Here is a 21,662-nt window from a genome sequence, read left to right as displayed (position 1 = left end):
TGTCTTCAGCTAAAGGAGAAGGGCTTGAAAGCCTTAGCAGATGGCTTTAGGAGTTGCCTATCGGTTGTTGGATATCAGTTCTTGATTCTCTTATCAGCCAGCCACTACTATTTATCTGTGTCCACTACATCAAACAAAAGAGAATGAAGTACACAGTCTGGAACAGGGTGAGGGCCAGCACAAACCTGCACTAGGCCCTAGACTGCAGTGTTGAAATCACTTAACTCTATTTTATACATATACTTTATGTTATATATTCTCAATAGACTTGGAAGTATGTTTCTCAAACTTTTAAATCCTCTGACAAACAAACCAAGATTGTTTTTGATATGTGAAATTTCAAAATAAATACTGCACTGAAACAAAAGCCAAAAAGACAAAATACTGCTTTGCTTTTCAAAATGTAGTTCACTATTGAGCAACACAGATTTGAACTGCATGGGTTCACTCATACAGATTTTTTTGTTTTTTTCAACCAGTGCACATTTGAAAATACAGTATTTGAGGGATGCAAACCCCTCAAATATATGGAGAGCCAAAACTTCATGTGTGGGTTCCGCAGGGCTAACTGCAGATTTGGGCATCCCTGGGGTTCCTGGAACCGATCCCTCATGTATACTGAAAAAAGACTTATGTTTGTGTAACTGCCAAGATTGATACATCTAGTTACCTCACCACCATTTCATTCCCATTGAGAAGAATTGATTTGAACCTTAGCTTCATACTGATGTATAGTGAGAAACCCTGTAACATGCATTCTAAAATGTTGCTAAATTATGATCTACCTAATTTTACCTGATTTGCTACTTTTCTACCGATAATCAACTGGAGTGATTAAAAGTAGTCACATTATAGGCAAACATATCTTACATAGAGAAAACTATTTTTATTGAATTTGTACCAGCGTCTTCCCAAGTTTTGTGTGATTGAAGGGTATTTTTTTCTTACTGATTTTTTTGTGTTACATGCTCAGTTTTGGTCCTGACCCCACATGAGTTGCTATTCCTCTGTATTACAGATTTTCACTTTATGTCACAGAGACATGGCCTGAATCATTCCTCTATATTTAAAGTTAAAATGGACACTGAAATAAGTTTAGATTGTTTCATATAGAATAGAGAATTCTAAGCATTTAGAAGATACCTACTCATTTCTGTCGTTTCTCCTTAAGTAGCTCCTTAAAAAGAGATGGTGAAATATAGACACTTCTTTTTTCCTTTGAGTTACAACAAATACTTTGGAACTTTTCTTTGTAATTAATATTAATGTTGAAATATGTCATATTTCTCAGGCTACTTTTTAAAATATGAGATTTATTTCTAGTTTATCCTATTTTGACATTAGTAAATACAGAATTGTATAATTCAAAAAACAGAGGCACAGCTTTGTTTGCTTCTGACATTGTATAAGTAATATATGATACTATCAAATTTTTAATAATGTATGCCCAGGATAACCATATAATTTATCACCAAACCAAGGCATGGTTACACTATGCATACATGTGCATTTATAATTGGAAATACAGGCTTCAGTCAAATTTATGCCCAGAAAATGGTATTTAAGAAATAGGCACAGTTTCAGTGTTGTTATCAGTAGTTAATGGACTGAAAGCCAAGAATAGTGATATTCAGATATTGCTGTAATGTTCTTTTATTAGTCTCTTAAACTGTGCCATTTTCAAGTGTTTTTGGCCTGAACGTTTTATTCAGGCTTATAAAGGTTATGTGTGCCATGCCCAGAATGGAGTTTTCCTTTGTCATACCAGTAGGAAAATGTGCCTCCCTGAAGGGCTTGTGTGTTTTGTAAAAGGACAAAATGCCTTTATTGTTACTGAGAAGATTGAGATTAATAGGTTTAAAAGGTTTTGTTTGTGTGTCTGTATATGCCCTTTTTTTCTTTTTAAAAATACGGACTTGTTAAATCATTTTCCTAATTTCAGTGCAGTATATTTGTATTTTTTCCCCAGGTGCATGAATACCTCAGAAGTAAACTCTGTTCACTGTATGAAAATGACTGCATATTTGACAAATTTGAATGTTGTTGGAATGGATCTGACAGGTAATTGATTTTAAGTCAAACCTCTCAAATAGGAATTTTATAAAGAAAAGAAACTTAACTATTTCATTCCAGGTCCTAACTTCATTTGTCTCTAGGGATTCCTTGAAATAAATTTACTAATCTTAGATATAGCACGGCCGTACTGGCAGATAAAAATTAAGCGTTGTATTTCACTAGTAAATGTAAAAGTACACAAATTCTAGGTAATCTAAATTATTTAAATGTCTAGAATTTTCTTTTATGAACCAGATCACATTTCTGACATGCTAACCATTAAAACAGTGAAGCTTCAGCTTGGTTGTTATTCTACCATTAAACTGTTTTAGAATCATTCAGGCGGCAGATAATTCATTTGAATTGTTAGAGACACCAGGTTTTCCAGATGCTACATTAATACCTCATAGAAGTGGTCTTTCATATGTATCTTATGTATGATGTTAACCATAATATATATGGTTAAAATATTAGGAGTAGTTATCCTTTGCTTTTTGTAATTTCCAGTTTTGCTGTAGTGTAATTCCTTTTAGTATTCATTTTTAGTAAAATGTTACCGTTATTTAAAGATAAAGTCAGTCTTTGAGTCTTTCAGTTGTCTGTTTATTTGCCACTATGTTCCAGTAGAACAGAAAGTAGTAAAACATAATTTTTGGAATTAAACTGACATTTACAGTAATTAGAGATACTTTAACAGTTTTATCACAGAGCTTAATATGATTCTGATTTCATGGTGTTACGTGTTACAAAGGATAATAGAACTTACAGAATGTCTTCTTTCATCTGGCTTTTAAAATTACCTGATTTGTGACATGATGAGAGGACTAGTAAACTATTACTACTAGTAAACTAGTAGAGCTCTATTGGTAGCAAACATTGCCTTTGAGTGCCACTACTAAACCTGAGGCATCAAGAAAGAAGGAAAGGGAAGAAGAAAGAAGGAAAAGGAAGAAGAAAAAAAAAGATTAACAAATTTGAAGAGTAAAGAGATACTGAACTAGGGTGTGGCGCACAGCTACAACTAGTTCTTCCTTGTATTGTTTAAGCAGATAATTAGCAGTTGTATGTTATATTATCAGAAAGAAACTATTTGTTTTCCTTAATATTAAAAAAATTTTTTTAATTATTCAAACTTAGAGAAAATTTGTTAGAATAACACAAAGAACTCTTGGCCAGCCTTGACCCAAGTTCCCCTGTTGCTGTTTGCTGTATCACGTGGTCTATCCTCTGTTTGTTTATAGCTATGTTTGTCCACATAGGTACATGCGCACGTGCTCACACACACAACTTGTGTGCCACATGGGAATTTACCCCATTTACTCTAGATGTGATGCCCATAACCCTAAATTCTTGAATATTTCCTGACAAAAACACTTTTCCAACATAGTGCAGCATCCAAAGCAACATTCACAGCGATGCAGTACTGCCATCTAATCCACAGACCCACTAAAATTCACCAGTTACTGTAACTGTGTTCTTTATGGCACAGAACAGGGTCAGTCTGGTTCAGTATCCAACATTTAGTTGTCATCTCTTGTTAGGCTCCTTTATTCTGAAACAGTTCCTCAGTCTCTCCTTGTCTTTCGTGACCTTGGCATTTTGAAGAACACAGGCCAATTATTTTATAGAATGTTTCCTCGTTATTAGATTCAAGCTATACATTTTTGGCAGGAAGACCACAGAAATGCTGACCTAATGATACCTTTTTAAAGTTTCAAATAGCCACAGACTAAATGTCCTAATCCATTAAAACACACAAACTCAGATGATATGGGGATGTCAATCTAAATTACATGAGCCATTTTTAAAGAAATACAGTTTTATCTTCAGGGGCATGCATTACCTTGAGTTTGATTAAAGTTGTTGTCAAGTGTTCTTTGGGAATTGACATTACTAAATAGATAATCATTTGTACTCAGTAGGTGATCTTTGTCTGTAAGTATTACTTTGAACAATTCCCCAGTATCCTGTAATCCTTATTTACAATAATAATTTGAACCATGTGATAAGCAGTGGTAGCAGACCCTTTCCAAATTATTAAGAGCTTCAAACTTAGGAAGTTTTATTTGTGAGGATACTTAATAAATGTCGAGCAGTAATGGGTGGCAAATAGAACTGACAGGGAAGTGTCTTGGGCAGCTTAAAAGTTTTGCCACCCCTTTAAACTGATACTTTTACAAATACTTGCTTAAAATGTTTTTAGTGGTAAAAGTAAAATGATGTTCTGTTAATAAAATATTACAGCCTGGGCAATGTAGCAAGACCCTATCTCTACAAAATATTTAAAAATTATCTGGACATGGTAGCATGTGCCTGTAGTCACAGCTACTCAGGAGACTGAAGTGCAAGGACTGCTTGAGCCCAGGAGGTCTAGGTTGCGGTTGTGGTGAGCTGTGATTGTGCCACCACATTCCAACCTGGGTGACAGAGTGAAACCCTGTCTCAAAAAAATACATACATACACAAACACACACACACACACACATATTATGTACCACTTCTCAGGAGCAGATTATAAGCATTTATTAAATGTGATTATCTGAACCAGACAACACCCTGAGAAGATAATTGTTTATTTATTTATTTATGAGACACTGTCTCACTCTCACCCAGGCTGGAGTGCAGTGGTGCAATCTTGGCTCACTGCATCTCTGCCTCCCAGGTTCAAGCGATTCTCTGGCCTCAGCCTCCTGAGTAGCTGGGACTACAGGCACGTGCCACCACGCCCAGCTAATTTTTGTATTTTTTTGTCGTCGTCATCTTGTTTTGAGACGGAGTCTCGCTCTGTCGCCCAGGCTGGAGTGCAGTGGTGCGATCTCCGCTCACTGCAAGCTCTGCCTCCCGGGTTCACACCATTCTCCTGCCTCAGCCTCCCGAATAGCTGGGACTACAGGCACCCACCACCACGCCCAGCTACTTTTTTTGTATTTTTAGTAGAGGCAGGGTTTCACTGTTAGCCAGGATGGTCTCAAATCTCCTGACCTCGTGATCCACCCACCTCCGCCTCCCAAAGTGCTGGGATTACAGGCATGAGCCACCGTGCCTGACCCAAAAAATGTAAATCATAAGATAAAGCATTGGTTTCTTGTGAACAGCTACAGCTACTTCATGCGGGGTTCTTTCATTTTAGAACCTGTGAGTTCCACAGATAGTTGCTCCTTTGAGAAGCTGCCTGGCCTGGTTGATCACATAACCTGTAATTGCAAAACTATTCAACCAAGATAATTCTGCACTACTAAGAAGTTTTACTTGAGGATGCTGTCAACTTTGGTGATAGTTTTGGTAGCCATGAAAAGGAATAAGCAGCAGAAAACTCAGTTAATTAGTACCATATTTCTGGTTTATTCTAGTGATTGAGTTGATGTCAACAGCCCTGTCCCTTAGTTTAAATCTGCTTGAAGTAGCTGTTTCCTATGGTTTAATCACTGAATAATTTTACTTAAAAACAATTTCTTGTTCTGCTTGTTTGACTGAGTGTACTGTCTATTTTCACAGCGTTGTCATGACTGGATCTTACAATAATTTCTTCAGAATGTTTGACAGAAACACAAAGCGAGACATCACCCTAGAAGCATCACGGGAAAACAATAAGCCTCGCACGGTTCTGAAGCCTCGCAAAGTCTGTGCAAGTGGCAAGCGAAAGAAAGATGAAATAAGTGTTGACAGCCTAGACTTCAATAAGAAAATCCTGCACACAGCCTGGCACCCCAAGGAAAATATCATTGCCGTAGCTACTACAAACAATCTGTATATATTTCAAGACAAAGTGAATTAGGGTTGGCATTCCTAGCAGAAGAACCCACTTCCTGCTTAGTTGAGATAGTTGAATCTAGCATTCGTTCCTATAAAAGAGAGAGGTCCATTGTGGCGCCCCTTTCCAGTGTTTGACAGTGTGCCATTCGACAACACATTGTTATAGCTACATGGAGAAAGCTCTGTGGATTCATCACTGTGGTGTTCTCCATGTCTGCTAGCCATTTAGGTAAGGGTAGGGCACTTTTAATTTAAATGACTTCTTGCACCATCTTGCCTAATGGACTAGATTGGACTGTATCAACATTGATTTACTCCACTTTTTATGCCTTCCATTGTGATGACGTCAAACACAGTGAAAGCCTTCAGTCATGCTATGGGATTTAATTGTGTATCCTCATTACTGTATCATTTGTGGGGTACACCCCTTCCCCCCTTTTTTAAATTAAATACAGCTCATTCTTACTGTGGCTTGTAGCATTCCTCCTCTTCTGGCCTCCTGGACTCCTCCCCTTCATCTCTCTTACCCTTGCCCCCTCCACCCGGTCTTGGTGGTGGTATATTAAAAAAAGAAAGAATGAAAGCACACAAAATGAGTCAGTTTGGGGTCAGTGGTATAAAGGGGGTATATGTTGCGAACAAATGTTTTAATAACAGTTGGCTGTAATCACTCCTCGCCGTGTCTGGCACTGAAAATAAGGAAAAAAAAAAACCTACTACTGAATAAAAGTGACAAAGAATGGAGAATCTGGTTTTCTTTTCTTTTAACCTACCTCTTGTAGCCAATATTTTGTGTCATATCTTTGGGCACAGTGAAACAAAATGGGTTTTCATTGTTTTATTGGTATTTTGTTAATTATTTTAACAAGTGTTCTTTTACATGCAGGAGGAGAGGTATTGGTTCTCTATGAACATATTTTGAATATATATTGGTTTTATTAAGGATTTCACAATCTATAAATGCTACTAGTTTTTTTTTCTTTTTACCATCATCATGAGGGTATTGGATACGTTGTATCTCTATTTAACTCATTATCTGTTAATGAAATTGTTGTAAATGGGAACCAAATTTGTAGAACTTAATTTCTACTTTTACAGTGCTTAATTTCATTTTTGCCTTACTAGTCAAAGACTTATACAACATTTTTAACAAGTTAGAACTTTTTTTGTCATTCAGTCATATAAAATAGCAGAAAACTAACATCAAGTGACGACAATGCACTAAATACTTTTTTTGTATTTTACTGCTATCAAATCAGAATGAAATATACTTTACCATAGATATTTTCTTCTATTTTGGTTTTCCAAAGCTATATTAAAGACAAATTTTAAAGGTACAGCATTCAAAAGTGCTTAATGAACTCCAACAGCTGCCTCAAAAATCTGTATATGAGTACATTTTCCCTAAGCAGTGATACATTATCCAAAGATGAAGAGTGCCCCTATTTTTAATAGGTAGAATGTACCTTTGTCAGTCTTGCAGAAGCTTTAATGGAGAAGAAATGGACTTTATTTTTGAAAGGTGAAATGAACAGGCATTTATATTATTAGAGAATGGTAGTTTTATTTTGGTTGAACGTAATGTAACAACCTTGAATTTCAGAGGACTCTGAGTGCTTCTATGTCCACTACCTATTGTTCTACAATAATGAAAAAGAATTCAACGAGCCGACCGTGATTCCCTCTATTACAAATATTATGTCTTGTAAGTTAGCATTTTTAGCACACAGGAGAAATTTTATGTAATAAAATTACTGTATCTCTTGGATTTAACAAATTTGTATTTGAACACATTCTATGTCTGATAATTCTTAATGGCACTTCTACTAATTTATTTGGGGATCTTGGGTACATTCTTAATTTGTGTTATTTATTCTTCACACTTGACTTGCAAGTGGGATATTCCCCTGCCACAAGTGTCCAACAGTGATATACTTCCTGTGTTGTGACTGGACAGTTTTCCAGATCTTTTTTGGGAGATTTTCCTACAGTTTGGTTGTATGTCTTGAGATAACACCACTAAACAGCTCTCAGAAATTCTTTTTTGATTGATCAGTAGCTATGATGATTCTCCTCCATGACACTAAGGATTAGTTTATATATTTAAGAGAAATAATTGCTAAAAATAAAATGCCTCTATCAAGGAATGCTATTATAAATTATTGTTAACATTCTCAAGTATTAATTTTTTAATCTCATTGGTGTAGCAAACTCTAAGCCCAGCCACTCATTTTACATGGCCATGGTTAATCTTTTATTAATAAAATTATACTTAGAATAAACTTAGTCTTGTCAAGTTGCTTGTATTTCCTATTCTCTTGCCACTAATATACATGCACATACTCCATCTCTTAACCTTTTAGGAGAGATTGTGGTAGGAAAAGGACTTTCATTCTATTAACCTCTTTTGATCTTTACTTAGTGGCTGGGCAATAAGAAGAACTATTTTATAAACCTGTCTAAATACATGTTTATGCAACCATTAACTGGTGGATGGTAAGCTTCTGTGCAGCCCTCCGTCTCTTGGGATTTAAAAAAAAAAAGCGTCCAGTCTGGCGTGGTGGCTCACACCTGTAATCCCAACACTTTGGGAGGCCAAGGTGGGTGAATCACCTGAGGTCAGGAGTTCAAGACCAGCCTGGCCAACATGGTGAAACCCTGTCTCTACTAAAAATACAAAAATCAGCCGGATGGTAGCACGTGTCTAATCCCAGCTACTCCGGAAGATGAGGCAGGAGAATTGGCTTGAACCCGGGAGGCAGAGGTTGCAGTGAGCGGGGATTGCGTGACTGCACTCCAGCCTGGGCGACACAACAGGACACCGTCTCAAAAATGCATCCATGCACTCTTTTCCTTTCAAAATGAAGAGAATTTTAAAACCTTAAATGTGAGTTATTCTGGTTAGAGGAATGTCTACAGCAAGCCAGAGATAGGAAAGCAGCTTCTTTGATTCAATGTGTGACTATTTTTTTGAGTAAGGTGCTAATTAAGAAGTTGCACATAGGAAAGCTATGCAGTACTGTTAAAGAATTTTTAGTGATATTTAAACCCTTCTAAGGGAATATTGCTTGAGCATCTTTACCACACATAAATTCAAATGTAGATAGTATTGTGCACTTCCAGAAGAACAAACCCATCTCCCCCCCCCCGGCCCAAAAGATGGAAAAGATAGCCATATGCAGCATAGTCAAGAATCAAGTCAGTTTACTTGTGCATTTGAGAGCACCTGTATTTTAGTATCTGTTCAGATGGTGATAGTTTAAGCTCTGTGTGTATGTCTTAACGTGGTTAAAAAGGGGGTTTGACGCACCTCCTCTTGCCCCAAAAAAGCCTTGAAAATGACCCTGCTTCATTTTGTAATTATGCGTGAGGTCAAAACATTACAACTCATTTAGTATTAATCAAATGCTTAGCGATTCTGCAGTCTTGAGGTGTTCTCAGATGCCAAAGACACTGTTTGTAACTGAGATTGTCTCAACATTTTATTCCATAGTGGTATTAGACTGGAACCTCTTACCTCTGTATTAGAATGAAGAAACACCCACTTTACAGGCTTAACGTTAATAAGTCTCTTGCTGGCTCAGTGTATCAAAGAGAAGGCACTACAAAGCTGTTTCCTCTAAAAGGAATTTGGCAAACTGGCATAAGGGGAAAAGCTAGTATTTTTCAATGTTCAGTGTTTTTTCAAATGTTCTACTCATGCTCCTTTGTAATCTGAATAGCAACAAGTTCTTCGAGGACTTTCCCACTAGAGGGCAATGGTGGGGAGCATTGGCTCATGCCTGTAATCCCAGCACTTTGGGAGGCTGAGGTGGGAGGATCACTTGAGACCAGCCTGGGCAACAAACCAAGACCCCATCTCTACAAATAAAAGATGTATTTTAAGAAATATATTTTAAGAAACCACTAGGGGGTGATCGTTAAGTTTTGAGCAGCAATGATGGGGTGTTTTTAAGAATGTATAAACGGGAGTCTTTCTGTACTGGAAGAGCTTCATTATTAAAAAGAAAATCAGGGACCAAATACAGGATATTGTGTGCCCCAAACCACTGTTCACTATGACCCTCGAGTAAATATTTGAGAAATCAATGATGGAGGGGAACACAAATGCCAACTGTAAAGTCATTACTTACATTGTACTACAATAAAGTCATACAATATACAATAAAGTAGTACAACATAAGTAATGACATCACAGTTGGCATCTGGGTACGTCCAGCTAAGTTTTGTATTTTGCAAGTGTTTTGTTGAGTAGTTTGCATCCATGTTCATGAAGGATACTGATCTACAATTTTTTTATATTTTAATGTCACTGTCTAGTGTAACGCTGATCTCATAAAATGAATTTTCCTCTCCTGTATTATTGAAGAATATGGACAAAATTGGTATAATTTCTTCCTTCAGTGTTTGGTAGAATTTGCTAGTGACAAATTATTAAATACCATTCTATCAAAGGTCACATCACTGAGTCACTCTGTAAGGAGAACATTTTTCTCTTTTCAGAATTGAAATGTATTTCTGCTCTATTCACTAAATCGATTGCCCAGCAGTTAACAGAATGAAGCATCATAATTTGAGTTTGTCAAACACCATTTTGCTTTCTTACAGTATCTTTGAAAATGTAAATTTGTTAGTCCAAATCTATATCAAACTTTTGTTGCCCAACACAACTTACCAATGCCTAAAAAGGTTCACTGATCAGGTAATACAGTTGTTAAGTAACACAGAGCAAAGTGGTTAGGATGTGCTGGACTGCCATACTAGGAATCCTGTGAGTTTAAGAAAATACAATAATGATAATTGCTTTTTGAGCCAGGGTCTCACTCTGTCACCCAGGCTGTAATGCAGTGGTCCTGATCATGGCTCACTGCAGCCTCAACGTCTTGGGCCCAGTCCTCTCATCTCAGCCTCCCAAGTAGCTGGGACCATAGGTACCTGCTACCATGCCCAGCTAACTTTTTAAAAAAGTTTTTGTAGAGATGTTGCCCAAGCTAAGCTTGAATTCCTGGGCTCAAGCGATCCTCCCGTGTCCACCTCCCAAAATGCTGGGATTAGAGGCATGAGCCACCACTGTGCCCAGCCTAGAAAATAGAAACTTCTCCCTCCTCCTCTCCCCTTCCCTCCTCTCATCCTTACTTCTTTCTGTCCACTGGCAGCCAAGTGCTGACCTATTTGTACACAAGTTTATCTGGTCATTGGATGACTGCCTCTCAACAGTCACTCCTCCACTCAACTACACTAACTCCCCTTCCTTCTGTAACCATTTGAGTTTGTGCCTCCTCTTTTGCTTTAAAATTATGACCAAACCAGGCAAAACTACTTGTAATTGGATGTGGTATTATGGAATCAATGTTCAAAAGTTTAATATAATTATTGTAAAACATATTGCAGAGCACAGCATTGTTTCTGTTTTCTTTTTATTTTCTTTTATTTTTATTTTATTTTATTTTATTTTTGAGACAGTCTTACTCCATCACCCAAACTGAAGGGCAGTAGGCAGTGGTGCGATCACAGTTCACTGCCACCTTAAACCCTGAGCTCAGGTGGTCCTCCCACCTCAGCCTCCCGGGTAGCTGGGACTACAGACGTGCACCACCACGCCCTTTTGTATTTTTTGTAGAGTTGGTGTTTCACCATGTTGCCCAGGCTGGTCTCGAATGCCACTGCACTCCAGCCTGGGCAACAGAACAAGACTCTGTCTCTAAACAAACAAATAAATAATTGGTAGGGCAAGTATATTACCTTATTTATTATCAAAATTAATCATCTTAATAAATCAAGAAATTGTATCCAGTAGCTATTGCCACAATCAAGTAAGAGAAGTACAACTATCTAAAATGAGAAAAGTAAATATTAAGTGGGGATATCAGCTGGGCATGGTGGCTCATGTCTGTAAGCCCAACACTGGGGGAGGCCAAGGTAGGTGTATCACGTGAGGTCGGGAGTTAAGACCAGCCTGGCCAACATAGTGAGACCCCGTCTTTATTACTAAAAATACAAAAAAGCTGGGCATGGTGGTACATACCTGTAATCCCAGCTACTCAGGCTGAGGCACAAGAATCGCTTGAACCCAGGAGGTAGAGGTCGCAGTGAGCTGGGATCCTGCCACTGCACTCCAGCCTGGGTGACAGAGTGAGAACCTATCAAAAAAAAAAAAAAAAAAAAAGAAGGATATGATCACCTAAAAAATGGGTAGTAGAGGTAAAGGTGGAAGAAGAGGAATTATACTAATTTCATTACTGTTCCTTGCTGGGCATTAAAAGAAACTAAGGAAAAGAAGGATTAGGGAGGATTATATAAATATATAAAGGTAATTAACTGAACAAAAATTAAAATTTCATCAGGCAAATACAACTAAGCAACAGTAATAGTAGTAAAAACCCAAACCATGATCTTAGTATTGAGATTGAACTGAGGACAAAATTATGACCACTTTATAGTGATAAACAGGGATAGTTATGAATATCTGTGCATCAACTATAAGGAATGAAGATACAAGAAGAAAGAAACAGGAGTAGGAGATATTAATTTACCTCTTGAAATCCATGACATGTAAAGGGAGGAAAATAATCAACTATATGAAAACTTAAATGACATTAAGGTGGTTCCAATAGATACATCAAACCTGATTTTGTGAACACAAACTACACCTTCTTTTCAAATATGGAATAGTCACCAGAAAGAATCATAAGTTAGGCCCCAGAGAACACCTTAAAAAAAAAAATCCCAAACTAGAAATGGTACAAAAACCAAATCTGACCAGGGAAAAATTCTTAAATACGCAAATTAATAAAGAATGAAATAACTATCAAAGATATAAGAAGCTAGGAAAGGATGAGGGTGACTGCAGCGAGTACAGGGTTTCATTGGGGGGTGGGGGGCAGTGTGACAAAAGCATTCCAAAGTTAGACTGTGATGGTTACATAACTCTGAATATATAAAAAAAAATTGAATTGAACTTTAAGTGGATGAATTGTATAGTATGTGAATTATATTTCAATGGGGCTGTTAAAAAACAAGAATTAGGAATAATACAACTAGGAAGCAGGAATTCAATTTAAGAGTCAATAAAATAAATGATTAGGTAATATAATCAAGAAAAAAACCGAGGACAAACAACATAAAATAAGAAATAAAGATAACATCCTATAGAAACAAGAGATAATCTTCCTAAAAGCACCAGGCCCCAATGTTTCCATAGGGAATTACAACATCTCCTTAAAGAAAGTAATTTCAATGTCATCTACGTAAGACCAGAGAAAAGGAAACCTAACTATTTTCAGTAAAATGAGTATAGTAAGCTGGGCGAGGTGGCTCAGCAGTTTGGGAGGCTGAAGCAGGAGGATCCCATAAGACCAGGAGTTTGGGACTTGCCTGAGCAACACAGGAAGACTCTGTCTCTACAAAAAAATACAAAAAAATAGCTGGACATGATGGCAAGCACCTGTAGTTCCACCAACTGGGAAAGCTGAAGTGGGACAATCACTTGAGCCCCAGAGGCTAAGGCTGCAGTGAGCCGTGATTGTACCACTGCACTCCAGCCTGGGTGATAGCGTGAGACCTTGTCTCAAAAAAATAAAATAAAATAAAATAAAATAGCATATGATTAATAAAAAACTTTTTTTTGAAAGTTTAAAACCTTTTAAAAGGAGCACCTAAAAGGAAAATAGAACAAAGTGGGATCTCGTAGTCCTGACTGGGAAAACAATTCTATAAATATGTCAATAATCCCCTCAATATTTTTATTTTTTTATTTGGCATTAGAAACCTTTTATTGAGACAAGGTAAACAGTGGGCTGAAAATAATACAGGGTGAAGGAAGGTTGAGGAAACCAGTATGAAGTCGTCTCAAATGATGAACTAAATACATTCCAAAAAATGAGGTATTAACCAAAAAGCCTTTAAATGGCATTCCAAAAGAAAAAAAAGAGGGGTCATTTAAATCTCTTGAATTGACTAAAAGAGCTAAATTATGTACCCAAAATCTGTACAGCAGGGGCCTGTTTTCAGCAGGTAAGCCTACATACAAGTAAGAACCTCTTACTCTTGTTAACAATTGTCCTGTTTTGTTTTGTTTTACAGGAATATATAACCCTCATCCCCACAGAGTTAGTCCATAAGGCCTCAGTGACTGCATAGAAATATGGACCTACCTCTACTAGAGAACTATTTACACTGCACTGTAAATACACATGTGTTCACCCCCACAACTAAGCTGTCAAGCCTTGAGTGAAGGGGTAGTTACAACTCATTCATTTTGTATCCACAGGGACAATAGGCACTCAATACTTCTGCATGAATAATAAATTTTCAGAGTAATGACACAAATTAGCATTCTTCTTGGAATGGAAAACTTTCTGGGAAGTTTCTTCATTCTTTTTCTCTTTTTCAAAAGTGCATCTCGCAGCGCCAACTGTTTTTCTCGGAAGGAATGCTTATTGTTTGACCAGACATTCTGGCTATATCGCATCATCATAAAGTTCTTCTGTTTTTTCTTCTCTTTATTTTCTGAACTGGAAAATGGATTCATTTTGGTTTTCTTCCTCACAAATTCTTTTCAGTCTGTCTTTCCAGACATTGCAGTTGCTATTCTTGTCTCTTTGTTAGACTTTGGCTTTTTATGAAGGCATTCAACGTCCCGAAGAGAAAGTAATTCACCCCTGGGCTCTTCATCACTGTCGATTTCAATATATTTCCTCTTCTGGGATTTCTCAGGGGCCAGCGTCAAGTTCTTTTCTCATTTGGGCAATGCGGATTTTCTGGAAGTCTTCCTGACTTAAAACTTGACTGGTGCTGATGGCTGCTGCTTTGGCTTTCTGCTCCTCCATGGGCATGCTGTTCAGCTTCTTGGAAATTTCTTGCTGTTCTTCATCAGAAGAGTGCTGAACATCAACCCATTCGCCATCGGCATCCTCCTCCTCACTGAGACTGGTACTTTCCCATCCATCTTCATCATTTTCAGCATTCTCCTCTTTCTCAACTTCCAGAACTTCTGCTCCTGGAATGTAATCTTTAGCATCTAATTCTCCATATTATTGTACTCTTGCTTCTACGGAGGCTTCTGTAGGCTTACCCCAGATTTTCTTCTGCAGCATCTGAGGATTCAGTGTTCGGAAGAGCTGAATCAAAGTTCTACCAGACATCATTACATTCTTATTCTTGTGTGGTTTATACTGAGCCAGGCCAGGTCTTGGAGAAGCTCTTCAGTCATGGCCAGAGGACACTGAGCTGTTATCTCTTTTATAGCATTGATTCCTACTGTCTTGGCTTCTCCAGAGTTCTTGTCAGTAACAAAATTGTTGGCCACAGTCATAAGCAATGACTGAATAATCGCTGGGTGTACTAGGTGATAAGATGCTTGTGCAGCAAACAGAAGGATCTTTGTTACTTCTCTTTGGTGGGCTACAGAAACCTTTGCAAAAAGTGACAGAAATTGAAGAGGAAGAGCTCATGAATTCCCACCAACCTGGAGATGAGGTTCATGAGCATCATCTTCACTACCAACCTCTCCTTATGGCATTCAAGCTGCTTTAGTAGTTTTTCTGCAAAATCTTGGGGATCATGAATCAAGTGAATAGCTAAAAAGTTAAACACCTCTGGTTTTTTTTATTTTGTTTCTTGAGCACTTTTATTGCCTTTTCCAACGTTTTCTTGTTTTGGGAACTTTTCTTCCCTGTAGCATATTACGCTAGCAGGTCTCTTGCTGTTGGTCCGTCATCCTCAGATTCGGAGTCACTGTCCTGTTTTTCATCTTCATCTTTCCCAAGAAAGAATGTCATAGCAGTAACTAATATCTTGGTGACCTTAGAAAAACATGCAGTTGTGATAACATTGACAGTTTTGGTATCATTCCAGATGTTCCTTCTGTAGAGTTCAGTCATAACAGCTAAAGACATCTTGGCTGTGGTTGCATTGCTATCTCTTAACATGCAACACTACATCCACTTTATTCTTGCGTTTTGTGTTTATATTCTTGATATCAGTCACGATATGTGTGTATAAAGTCTTTTGTAGAAGCTTATCATGGCAACATAGAAGTTCAAAGAAGAACTCTGGCAGGCTTGATAGATTGATGAGATTCTTATTTATCAGCAAGACTAAAGCTTTGCAAAATGTCATTTGAAGATCTGGATCCAATACGGTATGATTACAGGACAGAAGATCTTTCACCACTTGAGGAAAATTACTTAGATACCCTGCATAGCAGAGACTAATCTGTAACAAAGCAAAGGCTCTTCTGACGTTTCTTTCTCTCCTATTATTCAGATGCACATATCTAGGATGTTCTGTGCCATAAACATCACCAGTTCTGCTAGTTCTTTGCTGGGTTTATTTGGTTGCAATCTGAAAATCTCCACATTGGATGTGTAGTGATTATACTGCTGTAGAAACTCCTCAATGTAGGGCGGTGGGTCTCGCTTGATCTGATTCTGTAACTGCGGCAGGTTGCTGGGCAGCCTGTTGTTGTTTCTGCTGGACATTTTGGCTGCAGACTGGCTTCACGGCAAGCAATTTTTAAAAAACTCAGATGGCCAGCAGCCGCCAATCCCTACCAGCTGAGGCTCGAACTCCTGCTTCCAGGTATGACTGAAAACAGCACTCAATCTATTAATAGATTTCATTTCTGACCAAAATCTTAAAATAATTTGCAAAGGGATTTGACAAATCAATCCTTAGAAAAAATCTTTTAGCATGGAATTTTTCAAATATATTAAAAAATTAGAAGAATACTTTAATGTATTACATAGCTTCAATAATTACCAACACATGGTCAATTTTGGACAAGTCCATTTTTAAGCTCATCTGAAGAGTAACTAGTCATCAACATCTGAAAAAGACAAATGAAGAGAAACTTTAATAGTTATCTAACAGAGGTATTGTAGATAGCCCTGAAACAGACTCACAATTTTGTGGACATTCAGAGAGTGACAAAGGTACAATTTCAAATCAGGGTAGAAAGGATGGCTTAAAATTAATATTATTGGGTCAATGGGCTACAAAATTGAGAATAATTGAATTTAAATCATTTACAGCATATGGAAAATAAATTTCAGATGGATTAGAGCTCTAAATGTAAATTTAAGCCTATAAGAAAATTAGAAAAAGTTATAGGGGAATTATAGATTAATAATCTTGGTGCGAAAGTCTCCCCAAGTCATGTAAGAATGATAAATCTGATTACATGAAAACCTTACACTTCTACACAGTGAAAAAAAAATTAAAAGACAAGTCAGAGATTGAGAGAAACATATGTGACTCATAAATCAAACCAAGGAGACAGGGCGAAGACATGGAGACGTGAAGTAGGAGGTGTGCTCAGGAAAATAGTTAAATGTCATCCACGTACAGGATAAACGGCTTCCCACGTCATGTCCCAGAAATCGATTAGTCGATGGGATTTGGGTGATTGCTTTCTTCTGTTTTTCCTGAATTTTTCTTTTTCTTTTTTATTTCTTTCCCTTTCTTCTTTCTTTCTTTTTTTACAATGATGGTGTGTTTGTAATCGACATTTTAAAAATTCTGTAACAATTAAATTTGGGGGCGGCCTTCCCTTGTTTCCCGTATGGAGGGTTGATGTTTCAGCAGCTTTATTTGGAGTTTACACATGGAAGCACCTGGGTTTGGGGCTTCCTTTGTGTCCCCAAGACACCTATTGCAGAAGTGAGTCCTAAGAGGTAGAAAACAGCTGCATGCGCAGCGCTGGATGAAGCAGTGTGAAGCCTGTGTGAGAGGAGGCACCGGCGCTAACACAGGAGCGCACTTCCTCATTCCGCTTCTTCTCATCCTCTCTCCCAGTGCCATTGGCATCACTCATCCCATCTGGTCATCCCAAGTCACACGCAAGAGTTCGTTCCTGGCGCGCGCGTCAGCCTGACTCGCGCGTCTCCACGTCTGGGACCCGCAGGGGAACGCCCCTGCCCCGTCAGGTCGCTTGTTGTGTTGTCATCACGTGGCCTGGGCGGGCCCTGACGTCAGGGGCAGGGGAGGGACAGCGCAGGCGCAGAAAAGGGGGCGGGGGACTCGGCTTGTTGTGTTGCTGCCTGGGATCCTGAGACGGTCCTGCTGCTGCCGGAGCCCTGCCAGCTGTCCGACGATGTCCCACCTAGTCGAGCCGCCGCCACCCCTGCACAACAACAACAACAACTGCGAGGAAAGTGGCCAGTCTCTGCCGCAGCCGGCCGGCCTCAACAGTGAGTGCTGGGCCGAGGGCTTGGTGAAGGGGATGGGGGAGGAGGAGCCGCCCCGGCCGCCGCCACCGGCGCGGCGCGGGAGGCGGGAGGAGAAGGCAGCTCATTGGCCCAGGCCGGGGATGTCCGGGTGACTGACAGCTCCCGTCACCTGTCAGGAGGAGGGGCGCCTGCCTTGCTCCGGGCCTCTCTATTGCCTCCTGGGGTGTTTGGGCCGGGCGCGCCGTTTGGGTTCGCGGTCGGGAGCGGCGCAGGTAGCGCTGGATTCCCCTCTCCACGGTGCTGGGCGTGGTCACCTCCAGCAGCGCGAGCCGGGCGGGGCGGGGGCGGGACCTGGGGGCGGGGAGAGGCCGGCGTGCGGCGGAGCGGCCGCGGACGGGACCAGTGGGCCGGAATGGACGTGCGCGGACGCCGGGGGATGGACGGCGCGGGGACGGGGGGGCGGGCGGCTGCCGCGGGACGTGTCGGGGATCAGGTGTGCGGGGCCCGCGGGCGGGCAGCGTCTGGCGGGCTCGGGAGCCCCCAGCGAGCATTCCTTTGTTGCCACATGTTTGTCAGGAAAATTCATTTGCTGGTCTAGGGGTGGCTTCAGTCACGTGTGGGTTGAGAGGCTGTGCCTTGCTTCTCCTTTTTCCTTTTTTATTTTTTTTTATTAGCTTTCTCGAAGTTGCTCAAGTGATTTTTTTTTTTTAAAGCCATGAGGTTGTGCGCCCAGTAAACCTGAGAGCAGCCTCCTGAACCACCCAGGACTGCACACGTCAGGGAGTGTGGGGCCATGAATTTAAAGAAACGGAATTAAAAACGCACTCGGGCAGTTGGAAGTTAACGGGCAAGGCTGATGGACAACACAGGCCAGGGTCTTTTCATAACATTCCGCTGCCCAGACATCTTGTCCTCAGATTGTTCCTGGTCGTGAGAACCGGGAGCTTTCTTGGAAGAGTTCTTGCCTAACCATTCTTTCATTCAGCTCTTGGGAAAGAGGTAATGGGGGCAGCGAGCATATGGCCAGATGAAGGCTTTTCAAAACCGCTTGGATGCTTAAAGGTCATGCGATATCTTTCCTAAGAGGGAGATGCTTCCAGTGTGGCCTGAAGATTATTCTAGGGAAGAGAGTTTCAGCCCTCACCAGGTAGCGACGGAGTTTGGAGATTTTAAGACAGATGCTGCTGCTCCAGGTTTTGATGGGTTAATTCCCAAAACCTTTAAATGTCCTATATTCCAGAATGTAAGATGGTTATGTTATTTCCCACAGTAAATTAGGATGAATGTATGAGTCATTAAATGTTATTCGTATCACATATTCCTATGCAATTTCAAGTTAATTGCCCATGTTTAACATAACTGTCTTAGATTTTAGAATGGGAAGAAACTTCAGAGCTAGCTAACTGCCTCCTGTTGTTTACCTGTAGAGAAACAAGTCTAGAGTAAAGAGCTTGGTCCAAGTTCACAACTGGCTGGGAGCAAAGCAGAGGTTCTCATGTTCAGCCTGTCTACTGCTCTTTTCAGGGCTTTTTTTTTTTTTTTTTGAGATGGAGTCTCGCTCTGTCTACAACCTCTACCTCCCAGATTCAAGCGATTCTTCTGCCTCGGCCTCCTGAGTAGCTGGGACTACAGGTGCCTGCCACCCGCCCTGCTAATTTTTGTATTTTTAGTGGAGACGAAGTTTCACCATGTAGTTGGGATTACAGGCGCCCACCAACCCAGGCTAATTTTTAGTAGTGAGGGGGTTGGTCTCTCACCATGTTGGCCAGGCTGGTCTCAAACTCCTGACCTCACGTGATTAGTCCGCCTGGGCCTCCCAAAGTGCTGGAATTACAGGCTTGAGCCGTCGCACCCGGCCTCTTTTCAGGACTTCTTTTCAGTGGTCCAGAACCTCCTGCTGGTCTGTGTGTCTTATTTTGTCAGTGTGTTATTCTACGTAATTCACAAAGGTGGCCCACCTTTCTGTTTCTTTTTAGTATTCTGTTTCTTAATTGTACAGTTTTCTTATGAGTGAAGATACTTGGTAGGTGTACATGATTTCACAGAAATCTAAGGGATTTTCATCTTCCTTTGACCCTTTAACAACAACAACAACAACAACAAGGGCTGAGCCAAGCAGGGCGCGGTGGCTCGTACCTGTCATCCCAGCACTTTGGGAGGCCGAAGCGGGTGGATCACTTGAGGTCAGGAATTCGAGACCAGCCTGGCCAACATAGTGAGAGACCAACCCCTTCTCTACTGAAAATACAAAAATTAAGCTGGCTTGTCGGGCGCCTGTAATCCCAGCTACTCAGGAGGCTGAGGCAGGAGAATCGCTTGAATCCGGGAGGCGGAGGTTGCAGTGAGCCGAGATCGGGCTACTACGCTCCAGCCTGGCTGACAGAACGAGACTCTGTCTCAAAAAAAAAAAAAAAAAAGGGGGGGGGGGCTGAGCCATATGTCATTGTTTATCTTGGAGTCTGACAGACCTATGAGGAGTTTGATGTCTTTGGCCAGTCGGTTTCTGCTTGGTTGACATCAGCTCTTACAGAGGTGGAAGTACTCAGCCTGCATGGGATATGAAAATGTTGCTTTGGGAAATCTTCTAGATAGAAAGTATTTTACGTGGGATAGGGTGAGCTTTCTGAAAAGCTTTTAGATAACGCCATATTTAATTACTCCCCTCTTTCCTGTTAACTCTGTTCGTTTTTTTAGCTCATTACACAACACTGCACTGAACAAAACAAGAAGCCTCATTGATTCCTTGAAGTGATTTTTGGGCATTGGGCAAAACAATTTATTCAGGCGCCTAGTACTATCCAAATTGCTGATAAGTTGAAGGACTTTGTTGGGTAAAGTTGCACAACTGAAAAACAGATGAAATGTACAGATTTTCTTGGGTTTGGGATTTTTTATCTTTAGTTCAGGGGTCAAAGCAGAGTTTCAATAGCAAATTATTGAAATAGTTGAATAATGAAGTATTTCTGTGATTTTTTTTTTTTTTAACTTTACCGCTGTGGAGAGACTGTTCACTTTCATTAAAAATTACAGGGCAAATACCCAAACTCCTTCCAAGTCAAAAGGATGTTGTCCAGTTTGTTTTGTTGTTAAGAAAACTATCAATTTCCTTAAGAATATTTGAATAAGATTCAATTGGTCGAATAAGGAAAATCAAAGTAGTAGTATAAGTCGTAGTGTAATTCTTGTTATTGAGAAATATAGCCTTTTTTTCTTTTCAATTTTTTTTTTGTTTGTTTGTTTTTTGGAGACAGGGTCTTGCTCTGTCACCCAAACTAGAGTGCAGTGATGCAGTCAAAGCTCATGGCAGCTTCAACCTCCTGGGCTCAAGTGATCCTCCTGCCTCAGCCTCTTAAGTAGCTAGGACTGCAGGTGTACACCCCCACACCCAGCTAATTATTTTATTTCTTGTAGAGTTGGAGTTTCACCTCATTGCCCAGGCTGGTCACTGGCTGACTTATTTTTTGTAGAAATGGAGTTTCTCTTTGTTGCCCAAGCTGGTCACAAACTTTTTTTTTTTTTAAATAGAAACGTCTTCAAGCACGATGCCCTTGCTTTCCTGTTATGAAGAGTGCTGTTAAGGCCTTCATGGATTGTCACTGCCTCATAATGTTTTGAATACCTGTGTAACTTGTGTGTAAATACATACTTCTGCAAAAAGACCAACTTTTTTTTTTTTTTTTTTTT

The 21,662-nt window shown here is 39.8% G+C and overlaps 2 protein-coding genes and 1 pseudogene across 5 annotated transcripts in view; 2 read left to right on the top strand and 1 right to left on the bottom strand.

The window, feature by feature from the left end:
• PPP2R2A (protein phosphatase 2 regulatory subunit Balpha) overlaps positions 1–7,601 on the top strand; it is an 84,430-nt gene extending 76,829 nt beyond the window's left edge. For both annotated transcript variants that reach the window (XM_017885399.1, XM_017885407.1), the window contains 2 exons: positions 1,970–2,061; positions 5,551–7,601. In XM_017885399.1, the coding sequence (XP_017740888.1) occupies positions 1,970–2,061; positions 5,551–5,830 (372 nt within the window). In that variant the 3' untranslated portion in view covers positions 5,831–7,601. The remainder of the gene's footprint in view (positions 1–1,969; positions 2,062–5,550) is intronic.
• A 6,078-nt stretch (positions 7,602–13,679) lies between these two features.
• On the bottom strand, positions 13,680–16,289 carry LOC108537239 (protein SDA1 homolog; annotated as a pseudogene).
• A 1,380-nt stretch (positions 16,290–17,669) lies between these two features.
• BNIP3L (BCL2 interacting protein 3 like) overlaps positions 17,670–21,662 on the top strand; it is a 27,114-nt gene continuing 23,121 nt past the window's right edge. Inside the window, exon 1 of one of the 3 annotated variants that reach the window (XM_017885349.1) lies at positions 17,670–17,999. In XM_017885349.1, the coding sequence (XP_017740838.1) occupies positions 17,903–17,999 (97 nt within the window). In that variant the 5' untranslated portion in view covers positions 17,670–17,902. Of the gene's footprint in view, positions 18,000–18,152; positions 18,251–21,662 lie in introns of those variants that run through there. The other 2 variants (XM_017885379.1, XM_017885372.1) reach the window with 2 other exon arrangements.

Source organism: Rhinopithecus bieti, unplaced genomic scaffold, assembly GCF_001698545.2.
Source record: "Rhinopithecus bieti isolate Rb0 unplaced genomic scaffold, ASM169854v2 scaffold_315, whole genome shotgun sequence".
NCBI lineage: Eukaryota > Metazoa > Chordata > Mammalia > Primates > Cercopithecidae > Rhinopithecus > Rhinopithecus bieti.
This window is presented reverse-complemented; position numbering and strand designations above follow the sequence as displayed.